Source organism: Dermacentor albipictus, chromosome 3, assembly GCF_038994185.2.
Source record: "Dermacentor albipictus isolate Rhodes 1998 colony chromosome 3, USDA_Dalb.pri_finalv2, whole genome shotgun sequence".
NCBI classification, from domain to species: Eukaryota; Metazoa; Arthropoda; class Arachnida; order Ixodida; family Ixodidae; genus Dermacentor; species Dermacentor albipictus.
In genome coordinates, this window is record NC_091823.1 from 53518265 (window position 1) to 53541187 (window position 22923).

At 49.1% G+C, this 22923-nt stretch overlaps 2 protein-coding genes across 2 annotated transcripts; both read right to left on the minus strand.

Annotated features, from left to right (window-relative positions):
- Nucleotides 1–1921: 1921 nt before the first annotated feature.
- On the minus strand, nucleotides 1922–4040 carry LOC139057700 (uncharacterized). Its single transcript, XM_070536440.1, has 2 exons — nucleotides 3593–4040; nucleotides 1922–3510 (listed from the first exon to the last, which is right to left on the minus strand). Exons 1-2 carry the CDS (start codon nucleotides 4038–4040, stop codon nucleotides 1922–1924), a joined length of 2037 nt encoding a protein of 678 aa, XP_070392541.1.
- Nucleotides 4041–15325: 11285 nt separating this feature from the next.
- On the minus strand, nucleotides 15326–17048 carry LOC139057701 (uncharacterized). The gene is made up of 2 exons (XM_070536441.1): nucleotides 16446–17048; nucleotides 15326–16393 (listed from the first exon to the last, which is right to left on the minus strand). Exons 1-2 carry the CDS (start codon nucleotides 17046–17048, stop codon nucleotides 15326–15328), a joined length of 1671 nt encoding a protein of 556 aa, XP_070392542.1.
- Between the last annotated feature and the right edge of the window lie 5875 nt (nucleotides 17049–22923).

Here is a 22923-nt window from a genome sequence, read left to right on the forward strand (position 1 = left end):
AAATGAAGGCGACGACTAATAAGATTAAGAGAAGGTACACTGAAGGAAGACAACCCGATAAACATTAGAACCGTATCACACGCATATATGAGCACTTGCAACCAATTGCGCGCACCCGATACGCCTGTTACATTAAGCGGCCGTGTGACAGGCGGAAAATCCGCTTTTTCAGCGTCTCTTTCAAAGGCGTTCGCTCCTAGTTTTCCCTTTGCGCGAACAAGCGAAGAGCCCGGTAACTGAGAAAGGCCAGATCGCCAAGTTCCGATCTATGTATCTGCTACCGTGGCGATTGTGAAAGCTATGTGTGGACGTTTGCTTATTTGTTGTGAAAGGAGAACAATTGCGTCCGCGCTGCACGTGTCCTGTTGGCTGCTCCTGGAGCACGCCAGGGGACGCGCTAATGTTATCCTCCAATCACAAAGCAGCGACGAGATCAAAGGCTTTCGGTACTTTTCGAAAATCCAGGGGCGTTAATGTAGGCAAGTAAATATCGCTAAAGCGGATATGGGCGCAATTAATTGCGATAACGAGTATTGTTGTGGACAAAGAAATTGTGACAGATTAGGTTGACAAGTATAACGCGCATCTACGAGGGTGATTCGTATGAAAACCCTAAAAGTGAAATAAAATTCATAGAAGCTGTACGATTTATTTGGCATTTGGCAGGAGTTTCACTATGGCCTAATGAATAACTGGCAGGTGGATGGATGTTCCTGCAACAGAGCAGGAGAAAGACGACCGCCCCGTTGTCGACATGCACTCCAATGTAGCAGCGATCTGTGAGGCGTTTTTTTTTTCTTTTTCGCCCCGGAGGGGGGTGTTATATTTCTTGCAAGTCATCTCCGGACTGAAGCGCACGCTATGTAGTATGGTGATTCGTATGTGTTTGTGCAGCAAGTCTACGCGCGGACTAGAAAGATTAAATGCGCTGCAACTGCTTTTCAGGATGCCCAACGACAGGGCCAGGCGTACCACGTAGTGATGGACGCAAACACTGCGCCAAATCGTCAGCAGGAAAAATCATGCTGGTTCTGTGATGTATATGGGGTAATTTGGGAACATTGTAACAGTGACCAGACACTCATGCAGATCTAGAAAATTATCTACGCCGAGCTATCAGAATTAAGCCACGAAGACTTCCGACTTGAGATATACTGATAGGACCGGACAACACCTGACCCAGTACTGGTCGTTTAACGCTTGCGACAATCCAGGTTATAGAATTTGAATGTCTCGAAACCCACAAAACTGGCCATTCACACACCAGAAGAAATTTGAGGAAGAGCCGATACTCCTCTCTCCCAAGTATCCAATAACCCCGCGAGAGAGAATTATTACTTGCGCTTTTCAGCAGAGTGGTAGCAGCGATTTTGTAAGACTGGGTAAAGAACATGCGTGTTTATCCAAGCTTTCAGAGTTTCACGCCTCATAATGCGACATTCTGAATGCATAGAAGAAAGTGATACCTGTAATACCAGGAAGCAGGTCTTACGCTCTCGTCGGTGTATTGTCCGCTAACGGAAAATTGGTTGAGGAATTGAAGTGACTGACGTGTGTACTGTCTAGGACAATGCGATTCTTTTTGCTATGATAATCGATTGAAAGGACCGAATAGTTGCACTCCGCCACAGCACTAGGACTGGATAGCCTGCGCTCTGAAGGTACACAAAACATGCATCTGGAAAAAGATGGCAATGATTCTCTTGCGTTCAGTATGGCCAAAGATCGCCGTAGTTAACATTGTATTCTCCAGCCGTGATACACTAGCAGTCATTAGACATAAAACGGAAGGGTTGCTGTCACATGTGCCCCATTTTATTTCTGTAGCTTTCGTCGAACGCGCAGTACATGTCCATTGTATTTAAAAGCAGCACTTTAGGCACACAAGGAGTTCAATCGCACGCATTTAAAAAGAAAGTTGTCAAAATGTCCTCATTGCAGGACTGTAAAAGAGAGACGTCATGGCCGTGGAATGTTGCAATGCCGTGCCAGCTGCCATCAAATTGTCGCATTCCATTCGGCAGGTAGGGTCTGGAGCAGAGCGCAGCGACGCGATGTACCACGGCATCGCCGAGCCGGACAGATGAAACTTCCCAGCCGGATTTCCGCAAGTTGATCTGGCGTTTCCACATGTCGAGGCCATGACGTCCTTCGTAGCTGTTACCACCTCATCTTCCCCAGCCACCACTGTGCCCAGAGCCGGATCCTGGACGATTGCCAGCTCCCCATCCGGAACCTTGACCGCTACCTTGGCCGCCACCTTGTCCCGACCCTTGACCGCTGCCAGCTCCCCAGCCGGAACCCTGACCGCTACCTTGGCCGCCACCTTGTCCCGAGCCTTGACCGCTGCCAGCTCCCCAGCCGGAACCTTGACCGCTACCTTGGCCGCCGCCTTGTCCCGAGCCTTGACCGCTGCCAGCTCCCCAGCCGGAACCTTGACCGCTACCTTGGCCGCCGCCTTGTCCCGAGCCTTGACCGCTGCCAGCTCCCCAGCCGGAACCTTGACCGCTACCTTGGCCGCCGCCTTGTCCCGAGCCTTGACCGCTGCCAGCTCCCCAGCCGGAACCTTGACCGCCACCTTGGCCGCCGCCTTGTCCCGAGCCTTGACCGCTGCCAGCTCCCCAGCCGGAACCTTGACCGCCACCTTGGCCGCCACCTTGTCCCGAGCCTTGACCGCTGCCAGCTCCCCAGCCGGAACCTTGACCGCCACCTTGGCCGCCACCTTGTCCCGAGCCTTGACCGCTGCCAGCTCCCCAGCCGGAACCTTGACCGCCACCTTGGCCGCCACCTTGTCCCGAGCCTTGACCGCTGCCAGCTCCCCAGCCGGAACCTTGACCGCCACCTTGGCCGCCACCTTGTCCCGAGCCTTGACCGCTGCCAGCTCCCCAGCCGGAACCTTGACCGCCACCTTGGCCGCCACCTTGTCCCGAGCCTTGACCGCTGCCAGCTCCCCAGCCGGAACCTTGACCGCTACCTTGGCCGCCACCTTGTCCCGAGCCTTGACCGCTGCCAGCTCCCCAGCCGGAACCTTGACCGCTACCTTGGCCGCCGCCTTGTCCCGAGCCTTGACCGCTGCCAGCTCCCCAGCCGGAACCTTGACCGCTAGCTTGGCCGCCGCCTTGTCCCGATACTTGACCGCTGCCAGCTCCCCAGCGGGAACCTTGACCGCTACCTTGGCCGCCGCCAAAGCCACCACCTTGTCCAGAACCTTGGCCGCCGCCAAAGCCACCACCTTGTCCAGAACCTTGGCCGCCGCCAAAGCCGCCACCTTGTCCAGAACCTTGGCCGCCGCCAAAGCCGCCACCTTGTCCAGAACCTTGGCCGCCGCCAAAGCCGCCACCTTGTCCAGAACCTTGGCCGCCGCCAAAGCCGCCACCTTGTCCAGAACCTTGGCCGCCGCAACAACCAGAGCCGCCGCTTTGCCCCGAGCCCCAGCCACTACCGCCTTTCCATCCACCGGCTTGGCCACCCTTCCATCCACCACCTTGGCCGCTTCCACCACGCCATCCACTGGGTTTTCCTTGTCCTTTCACAGCACCCCATTGTTTAACCTTTCTGAATCCCGATCCTTGACCAATGCCCCAATCTGTACCGCTGCCGTTTCCCCAAGCCATGTTCTTGGTATCACCATCGCCGCTGGAACTCCAACCCCAGCCAGATCCGCTTCCTGCAGTGGTATCGTTAGCTGAACTCGACCAGCCCGAGCCACTCTGACCGGAGCCGGAGCCCCAGGGCCCTCGCAGTGATTCACTTTCGTTGCTGCCACTGTCGATGGATGCACTCGGTACGGAACCGGGCACGCCCCAAGATTTGGAGCCGCCCGCTGTCTGCGGGCTCTTCAGTGGTTTCCTGTTTAGGGGCTCGTCTTCCGGAACGGTGCTGTTGACGAGTGGTGTGCCAGTCATCTCGAAAGCGGAGCTTGTTATAAGCGATGGCTTGGTGGTCGTCCGCTTTGTTTTGTGCAGAGCCAGGGATTCCGCCGCCTGTGGCCACGCAAGAGCGCAGCACACGAGTGCCAGCAGCATGGTGACGGCGGCCATAGCCTGAACCAGACAAAAGAAAGGAAAGCATGTGAATGCCAGGAATGAGAGTGTGACGAATGCGACAAACGTGGCACGATTGGCAGAGATGAAGTGTTAGAAGTGTGTACTGATACTACAAGTTCAAAGACATTTCCGCGCTGTAGGCACAAAACATCAACAAAATTGAGAACGTCGGAGAATAAGTATGCTGAGAAACCCAAGAAAGTACACAAATGATGAAGCGCATCTGTTATTGTTAAGATGTATGCACACTTTACCCAGGCTAGTGTTAAGGAAAACCTGGCGCCAGAAGCCCATTGGTTTTGCACTAGACTGTACGACCAGGAACGTACACAGAATAATCCGCTTGACTACATGATCTACGGCACAACTGGACAATAGATTAAGTTCGATTGTCAGCTATACAGCAAGTTACATTGCTAACGTAGCGCACTACTTGAACACGCTCAAGGGCGTCCTCTCGAACCAAATTACCAGTTAGCTCTCCCTGCCAACACTGCCGAGCGAGCGTTCATAGCTACTCGTACCATACGAACGTTTACTTACGCTGCTGTCTCCAGACGATTTCCTTGTCGAGCGATGAGTGACGAGCTTTGCCAGAAGCAAGCTTTTATACGTTCGCGCTGAACAGCGAAAGAGAGGGCGAGAGAGAAAAAACCAGAGGTCGCTGTGCTGATGAAAAAAAAAACGAAGTATATTTTTTTTATTATTATGAAGTAGTGAACAGGCTTACGAAGCGAAAACTCAGGCACGCCTTCATAGGTTAAAAAGAAACATAAGAACGTCACCGATAGATGACGTGGAAAGTATCTATGTTACTGATGGCTACCTATATACTATGGCGTGTGCTGCAATGGAACTGTCTGACTGAAGATTTGTCGCAAGAAAACTAAAAGTTGGGGCACTTGACATGTGTTCCTTTTTCTTTATCGAGTGTTTGTTATTCCATTTCGTCGGAGGCGAAACCGCCATTGTGATACACACGCATAGATTGTACTAAATTCAATATCAGATAATTCGAAACGTCATGATTACAGACGGCTCGTAAAGTGTGCGAGCACAAGGACACCATTTTTTCCTTGTGAATTATCCACCGTTAAGGAAGCACGAGGAACTCTTGCGCATCAATTTGTGATTCACCATCGAGCGACGGTCGGCAACTCCATTCTTCGACGCCGTGGCTTGAGTGCAATGAAATCGCCTGCGCCATTACACAATAGTGTCCTATAAGCGGGGACTTTGTCACTCTATAGACCTTTTTCATGGGGGTCCCATGGACGCCGCCATGTTGGGTCACGTGGTGACGCGTCCATTGCTTGCCGCAGCTGTCTCCGTTGCCTCCGCGTTCGCAATAAATGTACATGACGCCGGTGCGGCTCAGTCAACCTCTGTTTCCGCGGATATCGTAGGCTGTGATTAGGTGCATGGCACGAAGTTTTGGCCACAACTTCAGAGGACATGCAAGAGCTTTCAGATCTCATTGCGCCTTGTCCGAACTGGTCGAGCAGCAAATACGGTGCTCCTATAGAAGTGGGGCTAGAAATGTATTCCAGGCTGTACAAGGTTTTCACTTGTGAATTAAATCAGAATCAGTGTGTTTTGCTCTTTGTTTATTTTGCTAACATTTTGAAGCAGCTGCTTGTAATGTTCCTGGCTCAATAAGCTTTCTCGCTGCGGGCATTATCTGATTGTTATTTTCTTCCTAATCGGTCGCGGGTGGGCTCAGTTGTGATGGACTTGTTTTTACGGCATACAAGAGCTTCCAACGTAGATGTTCTTCACTTTGTAAAAGGTTATAGCAAAGATATATTATCCTTAGTCACTCGCTCACTTTGTGAACTATCGCGAAACGTTCAACTTCGAACATTCGTGTTCTGTCAGTGTAGTCGCCGTCAGCCATGCTTCGGTACATTAATTAAACTGAGCGCCCTCTCACATACCCCTGATTAGTTGGTGATATAATGGGAGTAAGTTAAGTTCGCGTGTCAGTTGGGGTAGATGTTTGTAGATAACACGCGAGAAATTTACTTTGGGAGGAAGTGACGCTACTCGCTTTGTCACTGTGTAACAAGTGGGGCTCACTCTTGCCGATGATCTGGGGTTGAAGTTCGGATGAGGGAACTTGTTTATCTTCGAAGATGGCCGTTCATCGCGAAAAGCCGGAAACGCATGCTGGAAGTCGTTATGTAGCAGCCATCCGTGGACATGGTCACACAGATTCATTCCATTCCTAAATATGCCAGTCACTGTTTTTAAGCCAAGCGCTGCACATATCTTCCCTCTACCGCTCCACATCTTGCAGTATGAATGGCGCAGAGCGCGTTAGCGAACACCGAGTTGCATTTCCGATAGCTACTCGCACAGTAGCACGGCAGAACTGGTAAATGTTTTGTATTTGGGCGCTTTCGCTGAGGCAGCGTGCGGCCCGCCACCGAAAGCGCCATCTCGTTTTTCTTGAGAAAACCGCTCCGCGAAATGGGTCTATACACCGCCACCAGATTGGCATGAAACTCTCTGGCATTTTGTTCTTTCAAATGCAGAAAAGTTGATAACTGCTTGTGCTTCAACCAGCTCTGCCGATGGAAGCTGTCATTCTTGCTTTAGTATCTAGGGGTGTTCTGCGGTGCTATGTAGAACAAAAATGTTATATTCCACAGAAACTAGAGAGACGTGCGCTCATTTTGACGCCAATTGTGTACGCCTGTTCCAAGTTTATGGTACCAAGCATAGGCGCCGACTAAGAGGGGGGGGGGGGCTCCAAGGCCTAAGCCCCCCCCCCCCCCCGCTACACACACACCTAAAGTGCCTTTACCAGAACTTTGTCACCAAATCATTCAAGGTTTCTTTCTACTTATCTCGACCATTTCACTTGAACGTTTACTCGGGCTAAGAGCTTACTGCATCATTCTTGGCGCGGACGTCCACGGTTTTTAGTTCATGCTTTCGCTTTATTTCTGCAAATCCTGACAATAGGAGGACACGCGCTTTAGAAGCACTAGCGGCGGCTGCTTCATCCGTATTTTCTCACTTCAACAATGTTTTAAATTTCCACTGTAAACAACATGCAACACACAATATATTTAAACATACACACGGGACAAAGTTTATTATATTTTTGAAAGAGATGGAGGTAGCCAATTAAAGTTGTACTTCTAAAGATAAGGATACCCTATGTCTATAGAATGGATATGTTGCTGTATGTTCACCACGCTTCAAGTTCCTTTGCGTATTTTTTTTTTACCATGAAAAAAGAACTGTAGACTTCAGTGATCCCTTTGGCAAAGTCTTTTATCAGTGGCGTGTAAAATGCGCATGAATGTTGTGTGTCTCAGTATTGCTTCTCTTTCCAATAAGCAATGCTAACGACTCATAAGAAAACTCTTCTGATAATTTGCAACATTTCTAAGGGATGGAAACATTGTCAGTTGCATGCAAAAGTCATGTATATATACAGAGTGCCCAAGTTAACTATCATGCACTAAGATTTTAAAAAAGAGAGCAGTGCGTTGCTCGAAGAAAACCTAGTGCACATTGTTTACAGTACAGTGGAGTAGCTGTCAGTGATAGTACCGTTACTGAGATTTGATTAGGTAATTGTAATTATTATCTAACTCGAGATGTACTATCATAATTATGATAGTGTCAAGGAGGCATTCGAACGCACAGCTACGGCGCATCTATCTGCGGTATTTTCAGCGATGCACTGATTGCGTATTAATTTTTTGCGACTGATCATGTGAACATCATGTGACTACACTCCCATCCGAATCATAAAGAAGCGCCCTCGAACAGGCTCCCTCTGAGTTATCCAGAACGAAATAAAAGAAATAAAAAAACATCGTGATCGACCTATCGCCTTATCTGCCGCGTCCTGGCCGAGGTAACACGTCGCGTTTGGTGTTAGTTGGAAACAAGGCGTCATAGCTGTTGTCTTAGCGCAGAAAAAGTCACGGATCTATTTTTTTTTTTTTTTGCCACAAAACCTATCACCACAAGAGCGAATTGACAACGTCAGTGCAAAGGCTTGCCTTGCCTTGGGATTCGCAAATGACAACAAGAGGACGGCCGCAAATATATATATATCAGTCATGGAAGTGTGGCGGTAGACCAAAGGCATCGGCTATCATCAGAAATTATGAAAACCTCAGACAAATTGGCAGCTTCAAGAAACAGCGGAGAACTCCATTTTTGAGTCCTTGCGTATACGGATGTTCTAGCATGTATGGCCTCCAATCCTCATGCTCGCGTATAGAACCTGGACGCCCAGACACCAATTTTCATGTCATCAGTTGCTCATCATCAAGTCATCAGGCATCATCATCAAGTCATCAGTTGCTCCAAGTCATCAGTTCCATGCAGTTGCTTTCATTCAGCTTATTTGAGGGCGCTGCTTTATGATGCGGGTGGGAGCACAGCCACGCGATATTCTTCATATTTCGTGAGGTTTGTTTGCGAGCCGGAAAAAAATTGCACGCAATTATTGTGTCGTTGAAATCACAGCAGTTATATGTCACTTGGAGGTACCTGGGGGTGCTTACAAATGCCTCTTTGACACTTTGCTAAACAGAACAGTATTTCTAGAATAAGATAATTAATTGCAATCGTCGAATTAAATTTCAACAATGAAAGAATTACTGGCTGGTCTCCACTGTACTGGAAACAATATGCACTACGTTTCCTTCGAGTAACGCAACTGCTCTTTAAGTCTGGGTGCGTGATAGCTGGGACACCCTGTATAATTAACTCAGTCACCGAAATGACGCCAAGCCGGGTTCACTGGAAATCAGAATCAACAACATTCACGCACAGGAACGCTTATACTCGGACTCGGAGGGAGGGATGGATGGGTGGATGGGTGGATGGTTGGGTGGACGGACGGACGGACGGACGGACGGACGGACGGATGGATGGATGGATGGATGGATGGATGGATGGATGGATGGATGGATGGATGGATGGATGGATGGATGGATGGATGGATGGATGGATGGATGGATGGATGAATAGATGGATGGATGTTATGAGCGTCCCCTTTGAAACCGGGCGGAGGGTTGCGCCACAAAGCTCTTGCTATTATGCGGCCTAATGTCCTACCTAGGTTAAACAATAAGAAAGACAAAAAAACACTATGAACTTTCAAAACCAAATTTTATTATTCCCAATTGAGAACTGTGCTTTTGTAGGTCTCCGCTTTTTGTCGTTTCCCTACTTTTCTTCCACCAATCCTCCAATCGCCTCTTACTAATTCCTATTGCGGACATGTTTACTTTTCCACTGCTCTCGCTGAACAAAAGGGATTCAAGGAGGCCAGTGGTGCCTAAATCGACCGCTGGCTAGATGTCTTCACATTCTAATAAAACATGATTCATAGTTTCCCTAGCTTTACCGCAGCAAGCACATGCTTCTTCTTCCTTCTCATATCTCGCTTTATAGGTGCGTGTTCTAAGGCATCTCGATCTCACTTCGAAAAGTAATGAGCTTCCCTTTGAGTTATCATAAAATGTTTCTTCCCGCATTTCGCTTTTTCCTCTTAAGTAGTTTATTAAAGTTCTTTGTCTTATTAAAGTTCTTTGTCTTATTAAAGTTCTTTGTCTGTCTGTCTCTTAAGTAGTTACTCATGGCAGGTTTCTTTTCCATTGCCGCCACAAATGAGATTATTTCGGCCTCTCTGACTTTCCGCTTGACGTTCTTTGTTGCTGAGTTACCCACCCTACAGACCGCATCCTTGCTGGTAAGCTTCCTATTTCTTTTCCTCCACTGTGAATCAATGTTTTTCCTGTACAGATACCTCGACACTCTCCCAGCCCATTTAATTTCTTCCATACTCCTCAGTCGTTCTTCATACTCAATTTTAGTGCGAGCTTGCCTCACTTAAAAACTAGTCCAGCCCATATCACCCTGCACAGCTTCATTTGTAGTCTTCCCGTGAGCGCCCAATACGAGGCGACCCAATGACCTTTGGTTCCTATCGAGTCCTGATTGTACCCCTGATTTAAAGCAAACAACCGTATTTCCAAAAGTAAGTCCTGGAACCATTACACCTTTCCACATACTTCGGAGCACCTCGTACCTATTGTATCCCCATAGCGCTCTGTGCTTCATTATGGCTGCATTTCTCTTCCCCTTCACTGTTATTGTTTTTTCCTGTGTTTCCATATATCTATTGCCTTCGTTTATTCATATACCAAGGTATTTATATTCTGTTACCCGAGGTATTTCCTGGCCCTCTATCTCCACTGTCTGTTCACTGTTTTCATTGAATACCATAACACCTGATTTTCTAACACTAAATTTAAAACCTAAATTGTCGCCTTCCTGTCCACAGATATTAGCCAGATGTTGCAAATCACTTTGCTTGTTAGCTGGCAACACAATATCGTCCACATAAAATAAACCTCGAAGCTGCTGCTCTACTACTGTACCCGCCTGTTTGTATGAGAGATTAAACCCGATATTACTTCCTTCTAGCGCCCTCTCCATCCTCACCATGTACATCATAAACAGCAGTGGGGATAAAGGTCGCCCCTGCGTCAGTCCCTTGTTGATATGAACTTTCTCCTCGCTCCTCATCCATTCTCATTCATCGCCAACGGTATTTTCTAGGTAAATATCTCTCAAAAGCTGTAGACAATCGTCACCTAAGCCTTGTCCTTCCAGAATATGCCACAACATCTTGCGGTCTACGTTGTCATAGGCCCCTGTATTGTCTAAAAAGGCGACATATAACGGTCTGCTTTCTACTTTTGATATTTCAATACACTGAGTAATAACAAATAAGTTATCATCTAAATGCCTACCTATTCTGAAGCCATTCTGAAGTTCTCCCAAAATGCCATTCTCCATTTTTACTCGCACGCCACCTCTCGACAGCGCGTTCGCGGAAAGCAATCAGATTACGTCAGTGAAAGCCAGGAAAAAGGCCGCAGTTTTAGTTTTCGTAATTCTACTGTCACGTCTGGCCGATTTATCTCGCCACAGTGACGTGTCTGTTGGTAGAGCACAGACGGTGGCGCCAAATCGCGCAAAGGTAAATTAGAGGCTCAACCTGTCATTGTCGCTGTCCGATTTGCTATTGCGACACGCGACAACTCTTCAAAAATGTTCGGGCTGCCCACAGCTTACCACATGTATATGTATATGCACAGCGCGTTTCAGCGAAAACTGCCAATTCTGAAAAAAAAAAGCGTGACACAAACTTAATTTTCAGGTGACAAATTCGGGACAAGAGAGCGATGAAGAGGAAAGGCAGGGTGGTTAACCAGATATTAGTCTCCGGTTGCTACCCTACACTGGGGTTGGAAGATAGGGGTTAGAAAGAGGACAGCTAGGTAAAGGTTTAAAAAAAGAAATAAAAATGCACACAAAGACACACAAACGGCGTTTCAGCTAGAGACGTTCACAAAAGTCAGTAGATCGCAAGAAGCGCAGTAGCCCTTGCACGGCCCTCTTCTGTGACGTTAGGTCCTGTCGATGGTTTAGAATTCCTTCTTCCTATAGTGGTCGGTCATCCACCTGGTTCAGTTCGTGTCGAAGGGATTCTCTCTGCGGACTGTACTCCGGGCAGTCGCACAAAATCATACAAAATGTGAACGCGTCTATAGGCTTTGGCAAATTAAAGCAACGGCCTACCACAGTCGATACAAAAGCGTGGCGTTTCCAGGGCGAAGGTTTGATGGGACTCGAAGGCTTAATATGGGATCAAGGGAGTATAGTCGGGTGCAGCGGTGGCGTAAAGGTAGAGCATCCCGGAGACAAGTCAGTGGGAGAATATGGCACAGGCACTAGGAATAGCAGGGGAGAGTTATTAGTAGACCTTGCAGAACAGAATAATATGCGGATAATGAATACCTCCTTCCACAAGCGGGATAGGTGAAAGTGGACGTGGAGGAGCCCGAATGGTGAGACTATAAATGACATAGACCTTTTACTCTGCGCTAACCCTGGCATCATTCAAGATGTTGACGTGCTCGGCAAGGTGCGCTGCAGTGACCATAGGATGGCAAGAACTCGAATTAGTCTAGACTTGAGGAGGGAACGGAAGAAACTGGTACAGCAACAAAATCTCAATAAAGAAAGCAGTCAGGCAGGGAGATACGATCTCTCCAATGCTATTCACAGCGTGTTTACAGGAGGTAGTCAGAGACCTGGATTGGGAAGAATTGGGGATAAGAGTTAATGGAGAATACCTAAGTAACTTGCGATTAGCTGATGATATTGCCTTGCTTAGTAACTCGGGGAACCAATTGCAATGCATGCTCACTGATTCGGAGAGGCAAAGCAGAAGGGTTGGTCTAAACATTAATCTGCAGAAAACTAAAGTAATGTTTAACAGTCTCGGTAGAGAACAGCAGTTTACGATAGGTAGCGAGGCACTGGAAATGGTAAGGGAATACATCTACTTGGGCAGGTAGTGACCCCAGATCCGGATCATGAGACTGAAATAATCAGAAGAATAAGAATGGGCTGGGGGGCGTTTGGCAGACATTCTCAGATCATGAACAACAGGTTGCCATTATCCCTCAAGAGAAAAGTATATAACAGCTGTGTCTTACCAGTACTCACGTACGGGGCAGAAACCTGGAGGCTTACGAAAAGGGTTCTACTTAAATTGAGGACGACACAACGAGCTATGGAAAGAAGAATGATAGGTGTAACGTTAACGAATAAGAAAAGAGCAGATTGGGTGAGGGAACAAACGCGAGTTGATGACGTCTTAGTTGAAATCAAGAAAAAGAAATGGGCATGGGCAGGACATGTAATGAGGAGGGAAGATAACCGATGGTCATTACGGGTTACGGACTGGATTCCAAGGGAAGGGAAGCGTAGCAGGAGGCGGCAGAAAGTTAGGTGGGCGGATGAGATTAAGAAGTTTGCAGAAACGACATGGGCAATTAGTACATGACTGGGGTAGTTGGAGAAGTATGGGAGAGGCCTTTGCCCTGCAGTGGGCGTAACAAGGCTGATGATGATTATGATGATAATGATGATGATGATCAGTCAGGAATTCCTGAAATGTGGCTCATTCCATTGCGACAATGAGGGACAAGCAAGTAAGATTACTACGCACCACCGGACATAATACCGCGCTATCACAAAGTAACTGCATAACTGACTGAAGTTAATAGCGAAAATCGACAGGAGGTTATGTTTGTTTTCCTTAGAGCGATAATCTCTGACGAGTACAGAAAGTTCGGTAGGTTGAAAAACTGCATGTAGACTAGAACCCCTGCATCTTTTGAAAGTAGCGACTACTGCTGGCAGTACCTCGTGGTTTGTGCCAAGAGAGAAATGTTTAAATTGCGCGCACCTGATACGCCTGTTACATTAAGCGGCCGTGTGACATTAGGCGGAAAATCCGCTATTTCAGCGTCTCTCTCAAAGGCTTTCGCTCCTAGTTTTCCCTTTGCGTGAACAAGCGAAGAGCCCGGCAACTGAGAAAGGGCAAATCGCCAAGTTACGATCTATTTATCTACTTCCTTGGCGATTGTGGAAGCTATGTGTCGACGTTTGTTGATTAGTTGCGAACGGAGAACAATTGCGTGCGCGTTGGGCGTGGCCTGTTGGCTGCTCCTGCTGCACACCAGAGGACGCGCTAAGGTTTTCGTCCAATCACATAGCTCAGCGACGAGATCAAAGGCTTACGCTACCTTAGGAAAATCCAGGGGTTTTAATGAGGGCAAGTAAAGATCGCTAAGGGGGATATTGGCGCATTTTCGTAATTGCGATAACTAGTATTGTTATGGACATAGATATTTGACAGATTATAGGCTGACAAGTATATCGCTTGTCTACGAGGGTGATTCATATGAAAACCTTAAAAGTGAAATAAAATGCATAAAAGCTGTACGTTTTATATGGCAGGAGTTTCACTGTGGCCTAATGAATAACCGACAGGTGGAAGGATGTTGCAACACAGTAGAAGAAAGATTACCGCCCTGATGTCGACATGCACCGCGATGGAGCAGCGATCTGAGGCGGTTTGTTTTTTTTTTCTGCCCCGGAGGGGGTGTGTTAAATTTCTTGAAATTTATCGCAGGACAAAAGAGCACACTATATAATGCGGTGATCCGTATGTGCCTTTGCAGAAAGTCTGCGAGTCGACTAGAAAGATTAAAGGCGCTGTAAATTCTGTGCAGGACGCCCCACGGTAGGGCCAGGCGCTCCGCGTAGTGATGGACGTAAACACCGGGCCGAGTGACTATTGTAAATGTTCCACTCTGTGATGTAAATGGGGAACATTGTAACAGTGACCAGGCACTTGCGCAGACATGCTAAACAAATTATCTTTGTCGAGCTATCAGAAATAAGCGACGAAGACTTCCGACTTGAGATGTATTGATATGACCGGACAACACCTGACCCAGTACTGCTCGTTTAACGTTTGTGACAATCCAGGATGCGAATGTCTCGCAACCCACACAGTTCTCCGTTCACACTCCACCTCCGTGTCTGAAAGAAACTTGAGGAAGAGGCAATACTCCTCTCTCTAAAATATCCAATATCCCCGCGAGAGCAAAGTCACTTGCGCTTTTCCGCAGAGCGGTCAGCCAGTTTGTAAGACTGGGAAAAAAAATGTTTATGTGATCCACACAATGGGAGTTTCATGCTTTCTTGGTTCGGAAATGCCACATTCTCGACACATAAAAGAGTGAAATCTGAAACACAAGGAAGCAGGTTTTCCACTCGTTGGTGTAGTGTGCTGTAAACGAATGGGGCTTGAAGAAGAAACAGTGGAGAAATGACGGACATGTGTAGGACAGTCCGATTTCTTTTTTGCTATAGTAATCGATTGAAAGGACCGAGTTAAGGCATACTACTAGAAGTGAATAGCCTGCGCTGTGAAGAACACGTATCTGGGACAAGATAGCAATGACCCTCTTGCGTTCAGCATGGACAAATATTGCCGTGGTTAACAGTGTATGCTCCAGCCTGGATACACCAGCAGTTATGGAACACAAAACGGAAGGGTTGCTATCACATGTACCACATTTTATTTCTGTAGTTCTCGTCGAATGCGCAGTACATGTCCATTGTATTTAAAAGCAGCACTGTAGGCACACAAGTTCAACTGCACGTGTTTAAAAAGAAAGGTGTCACAAAGTGCTCGTTGTAGGACTGTAAAAGAGGGACGTCATGGCCGTCGAATGTTTTAATGGCGTGCCAGCTGCCATCAAACTGTCGAATACCGTTCGGCAGGTAAAGGGTCTGCAGCGGAGCGCAACGACGCGATGTACAGTACCGACTGCGACGAGGTGCGCGACGGCATAGCCGAGCCGGACAGATCAAACTTCTCCAGCTGGATTTTCGCAAGTTGATCCGTCGTTTCCATGTGTCAAGGCCATGACGTCCTTCGTAGCCGTTACCACCTCACCTTCCCCAGCCACCACCATGTCCAGAGCCTTGGCCACCTCCCCATCCGGTACCTTGACCGCTACCTTGGCCGCCGCCGAAGCCGCCACCTTGTCCAGAGCCTTGGCCACCTCCCCATCCGGTACCTTGACCGCTACCTTGGCCGCCGCCGAAGCCGCCACCTTGTCCAGAGCCTTGGCCACCTCCCCATCCGGTACCTTGACCGCTACCTTGTCCGCCGCCAAAGCCGCCACCTTGACCGCCACCTTGTCCAGAGCCTTGGCCACCTCCCCATCCGGTACCTTGACCGCTACCTTGTCCGCCGCCAAAGCCGCCACCTTGACCGCCACCTTGTCCAGAGCCTTGGCCACCTCCCCATCCGGTACCTTGACCGCTACCTTGTCCGCCGCCAAAGCCGCCACCTTGACCGCCACCTTGTCCAGAGCCTTGGCCACCTCCCCATCCGGTACCTTGACTGCTACCTTGTCCGCCGCCAAAGCCGCCGCCTTGTCCAGAGCCTTGGCCAACTCCCCATTCGGTACCTTGACCGCTACTTTGTCCGCCGCCAAAGCCGCCGCCTTGTCCAGAGCCTTGGCCACCTCCCCATCCGGTACCTTGACCGCTACCTTGTCCGCCGCCAAAGCCGCCGCCTTGTCCAGAGCCTTGGCCACCTCCCCATCCGGTACCTTGACCGCTACCTTGTCCGCCGCCAAAGCCACCACCTTGTCCGGAACCTTGACCGCCGCCAAAGCCACCACCTTGTCCGGAACCTTGACCGCCGCCAAAGCCACCACCTTGTCCGGAACCTTGACCGCCGCCAAAGCCACCACCTTGTCCGGAACCTTGACCGCCGCCAAAGCCACCACCTTGTCCGGAACCTTGACCGCCGCCAAAGCCACCACCTTGACCAAAACCTTGGCCGCCGCAACATCCAGAGCCGCCGCCGCCTTGTCCGAAGCCCTGGCCACCTCCACCACGCCAGCCACTGGGTCTTCCGTCTCCTTTCACAGCGTCCCACTTTTTAAACTGCCCGAATCCCAATCCTTGACCAACGCCCAAACCGGTACCACTGCCATTTCCCCAAGCCTTGTTCTTGGTATCACCATCGCCACTGGAACCCCAGCCCCATCCAGATCCGCTTCCAGCGGTATCGTTAGCTGAACTCGACCAGCCTGAGCCACTCTGACCGGAGCCGGAGACATGCCAAGAGCTCCCGCCGCTGCCGCTCCAGGGCCCTCGCAGTGGTTCACTTTCGTTGCTGCCACTGTCGATGGATGTCCCCGGTACTGAACCGGGCACACCCCAAGATTTGGGGCCGCTCGCTTTACGCGGGTCCTTCAGTGGTTTGCTTGTGTGCGGCTCGTCTTCCGGCACGGTGGTGTTGAGAGGTGGGCCAGTCGTCGCGAAAGCGGATCTTGTTGCGAGCGATGGCTGGGTGGTCGTCCGCTTTGTTTTGTGCAGAGCCAGGGATTGCGCCGTCTGCGGCTCGTCTTCCGGAACGGTGGTGTTGAGAGGTGGGCCAGTCATCGCGACGACGGAGACTGTTCCGAGCGACGGCTTGGTGGTCGTCCGCTTTGTTTTGTGCAGAGCCAGGGATTGCGCCGTCTGCTGCTCGTCTTCCGGAATGGTGGTGTTGACGAGAGGTGTGCCAGTCATCGCGAAAGCGGATTTTGTTGCGAGCGATGGCTGGGTGGTCGTCCTCTTTGTTTTGTGCAGAGCGAGGCATTGCGCCGTCTGCGGCCACGCAAGAGCGCAGCACACGAGTGCCAGCAACATGTTGACGGCGACCATAGCCTGAAACAGACAAAAGAAAGGAAAGCATATGAATGCCATTAAAGAGACTGGCAACGAATTCGACAAACGTGGGATGTTTGGCAGAGTTTAGGTGTTAGAAGTGCGTACTGATACTACAAGTTCAAAGACATTTCGACACTGTATGCACAAAACATCAGCAAAAGTTAGAACGTCGGAGAATAAGTATGCTCAGAAATCCAAGAAAGTACACAAATAATGAAGCGCATCTGCTATAGTTATGATGTATGCAAACTTTAGCCAGGCTAGTGTTACGGAAGACCTGGTGCCAGAAGCCCATTGGTTTTGCACTAGTCTGTGCGACCAACAACGTACACAGAATAATCCGCTTGACTACATGCTCTACGGCGCAACTGGACAATAGATTAAGTTCAATTGTCAGCTATACAGCCAGGTTACATTGCTAACGTAGCTCATTACTTGAACACACTCAAGGGCCTCTTCTCGAACTAAATTACCAGTTAGCTCTCCCCGCTGACACTACCTAGCGAGCGAGAAGTGCGGGCGTTCATAGCTACTCGTACGACACGAACGTTTACTTACGCTGCTGTCTCCAGACGATTTCCTTGTCGAGCGATGAGTGACGAGCTTTGACAGAAAGCACGCTTTTATACGTTCCCGCTGAACAGCGAAAGAGAGGGCGAGCGAGAAGAAAACCAGAGGTCCCTGTGCTGAGGAAAAAAACGAAGTATAAATTTTTTTTTATAATGAAGTAGTGAACAGACTTACGAAGCGAAAACTCAAACGCGCCTTGATAGGCTAAAAAGAAACAGAAGAACGTCACCGATAGATGACTTGGAAAGCAGCTGTGTTATCGCTACATATATACTACGGCGTGTGCAGCAATGAACCTATATTTTTGAGGATTTGTCGTTCTTGTGACACATGCCAAGGGGCACTTGGCATGTGTTCCTTTTTCTTTTTCGAGCATTTGTTATTCCATTTCTGCAGAGACGAAAGCGCCATTCTGAGACACACGCATAGATTGTACAAAATTCAATATCAGTTAATTCGAAACGCCATGGTGACAGGTGGCTCGTAAAGTGTGCGAGCACAAGGACACCATTTTCTCCTTGCGAGTTATCCACCGGTTAGCAAGCACTAGGACTTCTTGCGCATCAATTTGTGATTCACCATCGAGCGACGGCCGGCAACTCCGTTCTTCGACGCCGTGGCTTGAGTGCAATGAAATCGCCTGCGCCATTACGCAATAGTGTCATATAATCAGGGACATTGTCACTTTAAAGACCCTTTTCGCGGCGATCTCTGCTACATAAGGAACAGACCACTAAGCTACATACCATAAGCTACAGACCACTGCTACATAAGGAAAGCCTGCGTTGCCGGCCCTTCAATATGCACGACTTTCCCTGAAAATAAAAGACTTCACTCATCTGCCAGCATTGCATCGGTAACCTCCTAAGAAATGTCTTCAACCCCGGAACATTGGCGAAAATGAGTACCACTCGGTAAACAATGACAAAGGGAGTAGTGCTGCTTCCTGTCATAGTAAGTTTCGCGCACGTGATCTGTGCGCATACATCTTGACTGGCACACCAGCTTACGTCCACTCTGTCGCCAAAGTATCAAGCATAAGTGAATGGGCACAGATTTAAATATATGCGCATTTATACGCAGAATAAATTACGGACTACACCGACAACAAATGAATGATCGAAGCTGAATATTTCGTGACGGTTCCCAAAAGTAAGCGACTTACTAGCGATAATACATCCCTGCTACAAGGAATCACAATGCCCAGAACAGCTACGTTTCAAGCCTTGTGCGCAGTAAGAAATCTAATGAAACTGCAATATATCGGAGCACACCCGCGCGCGATATTAGGCAGAAAATTATTAGAGCTGACAGCAACCTCCTTCAAGTCTAAAACCGTCTCAAAACCTTCCCGTCATCAACAGCTTAGCTGCTAAATGCGAGAAAATTTGATTGCTTTAAAAGAAAGCAAACTTGTTATTCCAAGACGACACATTTCGGATAACCTGAGCCTTTCCAGCTCTGACGTCAAGCGCAAAGGCAAAGGTTTCATAAAAAACCGTGCTCTTGAATAATATTGTTCGAAACATGGCCTACGTTCGCCATTCAAATGAATGAATGCAATATAGGGGTGGTGCCGGCAAGCACTGATACGTTTCGCTTTCCAAAACTTCACATAACTGAAGACTGAAATAAGAGACTGTTTGACTATACAACGAACTGATAGACCAACTACAGGAAGCCATGTATTGTACACAGCATATATATCACCCACACGGCGGCAACAACGATTGCCTTGCTTTTCGCGTTCGAATTTCGCACTTTTCCTTAGCACGACGGAAATTTCGTTCGACATATTCTTATTTGATTGCTCATGTATTCAGAGACCCTCTGAGCACATCATAGTTTAGGAGAGTGATATGCATGCTTTCAGCGTGTAGATTGAAGAAAAAATTCAAAAATAAATTCTGGAGTTTTATTACGTGTCAAAACCGCAATCTGATTATGAGGCACGCATTACCCCGGGGGGCACTACCGGATTAAGTTTGACCACCTGGGGCTCTTCACCTAAATCTAGGACCTCGCGCGTTACTGCATTTCGGTCTCATCGAAATGCACCGCTGCCACTGAGATCGAAGCCACGACGTCAGCAGCGTGTACTGCCACAGCCACTAGGTTGCCACAGCCATTAGCCACTAGCCAAATAAATGAGATTTGCAATAGGAAAATTCATGTGCGCAATGCAGACTTTCATAAAATGAAAAGGTAGGGAGGTTAACCAGGACTGAGCCCGGTTGGCTACCCTACACTGGGGAAAGGGAAAATGGGACTGAAAGATTAAAAGAAGAAGAGAAAGTCCACTGGGGATATCGTTCGGTCACTCAGTCCGGGTCACAGACGCTGACTCAGTCCAGTAGCCTTCAAATATCGCAGCAGAGCTTTTGTGGCCTTTTGTAGCTGCGATATGCGAGGCCATGGTCCCAAGATCTTCTTCAAGGTGAACGGTGTTCTGTCTAGCTGATTGAGAGCTGTGCAGAGGTCATGTCTTTCGTTTTGAAAAGATGGGCAGTAGCACAGTAGATGTTCTATAGTTTCCTCGGCACCGCAGGCGTTACAGTCGGCGCTATCAGTCATTCCAATCAAAAACGTATACGCATTGGTGAATGCGACGCCCAAGCGTAAGCGGCACAGCATTGTTGCCTCATTTCGCTGAAGTCCTGGTAACAGCCGCAGTTGCATAGAGGGGTCGAGGGAATGCAATCGTTCTTGGGTGAATTGAAAGTGCCGCTTAAACAAAGGCATCTACATTTGAGGCAAATACCTCATTAGTGTCCAATCCATTACGCTCTCAAGGTTCACCGTGCTTCCCTGTGAATGAGTTTGGTCGATGTGGCGCCTAATGCATATACGTGCCAGTTAGCGAGAGACTGTAGCCTCACAAGGTTGTGTGAGGCCGCCAACAAGAACTGCTAAAAGAAGGTCAAGCGGCGAGCAGGGGAACTTTTCGATTCTCATACTTCCCATCTATGTCGGCGGGTTTGCATCTACGGGTACTTTTTTTAACACATCACACATGAGGATGACGCTCTATTTAGGGTCATGATAAAACAAATAAAGTGTTATTGACATATGTCTCACCAGATTACTTGAAGAAGCACCCCGCCTCTTTGTGCGTGCAGGGCTCTCTTCATGTTGTTAGTCGCCTACCCTAAATAAGATAACCCACGCGTCTTTAGCGTTGGCATAGAATATTTCACTCGCTAACACGCGATTAGTTATTGTTCAGCGTTGTCTTTTATTGCAGAAGATAACAATTAAATTCAGTTTGCCCACCACTGTGGAATTCTGTCACAAGCGTTTTTAGAACTAGAGCATTTTTATTGCGAAGCCTTGCTTTGCAAACACTGTCGGATTTTCTTGACCGTGGCTGCTCGGTGCCACTGCTGTAGTGCCGAATAGCTGGTATTCAAGAAATTGCGAAGATCCCACGCACCGTGGGAATCGATGTTAGGCGAAGCATTTGGCGGGTACCTGGCTGGCTGTACAGCATTGTTGGGCGTTCCGCAAAACGATGCCAGGGAGACCAGCGTCTTTGTGCGTGTGCGTGTGTGTGTGTATGTGTGCGTCTCGCGAGCGTACGTGCATGTGATAACAGCAGCACGACGACGAGGACCACGTCGAAGACAATCGTATGGCATCGGAGGCGTGATGCTGTATCTACGCCGGCCGTTCGACGCGAGCCTACGACATGAGGATTGTGGGGTTCTACATGATTAGTGGACGAGCGTAAGCGGGATAAACGCGTATTATGACGTGTATTGCGATTGTGATTACCTTCGAATTCGGGTCGGAGGCTGCAAGCGCTATAGCTACCTCCTCGGCCTGTGCGAAGTTGAAACCTCGATAGGAGAGCCCGTTAACTTATTGGTCCTGGTTAACTATGGCAGCCGTGTAGAATCCAGTGGGCGACGTCTCTGCCAGATCAACATCCTGCTTGGATGCGTATTGTGAGGATTGTGAGGTCAATCCGACCGCTCGTAACCAGTTGTCAAGATTGGAGTCCAGCATGAATTAGATGGTAGCTGGCCCATACCGTCGTCCAACTTATCCACGCTGAGGACGTTGTTGAAGGGAAGAACTGCTTCTCATCGGGAACGAGGAATGTGGGTTTATTTACAGTATCTACATAAGGACGTTGCAGTGCATCAGTCTAGCATGACTGCGAGAGAAAGTACACTGAGCAGCCGCACAACAGCGGTTTATAAACACTCGGTCCTCCCTCGATCCCAAGGTGAGGGAAACGTTCGACCAGCCATCGTAAACGAGCCGCCTCTCTGCGGGAGGGACACACCCACACTTCCGCACTGGTTCACGGCCCCCACCGACGTCAGACGGTCTTCGCAGAGCTCGGGGCTTACGTCAGGAAAGGCACATCTGATTCCCCGAGCTGACCCCCGCCGCGCGGCCATCGGTTGTCCATTGTCTTGCGCCTTGAAAAGCGCGTGGGAAGGAGCCTCCAACTATGTTCCCTCGGGCACTCCCTTGTTCACAGCAGACCGGGTCGGCAGTGGCGGGTTCCGTCACAAAGCCGGGTTTGTCGAACTGATCTCGGCAATCCCGCGACGCAGAGTGGCGGACGTGGCGCATTGTCCAAGAAAAGTTGACGCCGCTGTCGCAACTGGCTGACTAAACTTGCACGTCAGCGGGCCGTTCTTAACAGTATTAGTGTTCGAGGGCCTGAGCGCGCGCCTTTCTTCTGCCTTCATGTGTCTGCGTGTCCATGTTGCGCGGGAGTGGAGGAACCCAAAGCTTGTGACGCCACTGCTCCGGGAGCCTGCATGTCTCCTCTGGAATGCATTCGTGCTGTACGTGCAAGTGGTCTAGCAGGCGGTGCCCGGACACCGTCTGCGAGAGTCGCGTGTATTGGTTCACAATGTGGGCCTCTTTCGACTCCTGGTAGGAGTTGAGCACCCCTAGAGCCGACAACTTAGCGTTGCAGGTAGCCACCAGGAGACCCAAAGCTCGCTTTGTAGCATTCCTAATGATGGTGTCAATGCATTCGTCGTGCTGCTTTGTAGTGCGAAGGTAAAGTTCGGAATACAGGATCCTGCTGGTTACGAAGGCATGGGCGAGCCGAAGCGCATCCCTGCCCCGCAGCCCGCCGCGTTTGTTGGAAACGCGGTGGATCATACGTCCGACCTGTTCGCTTACGCGTTTGAGTTTG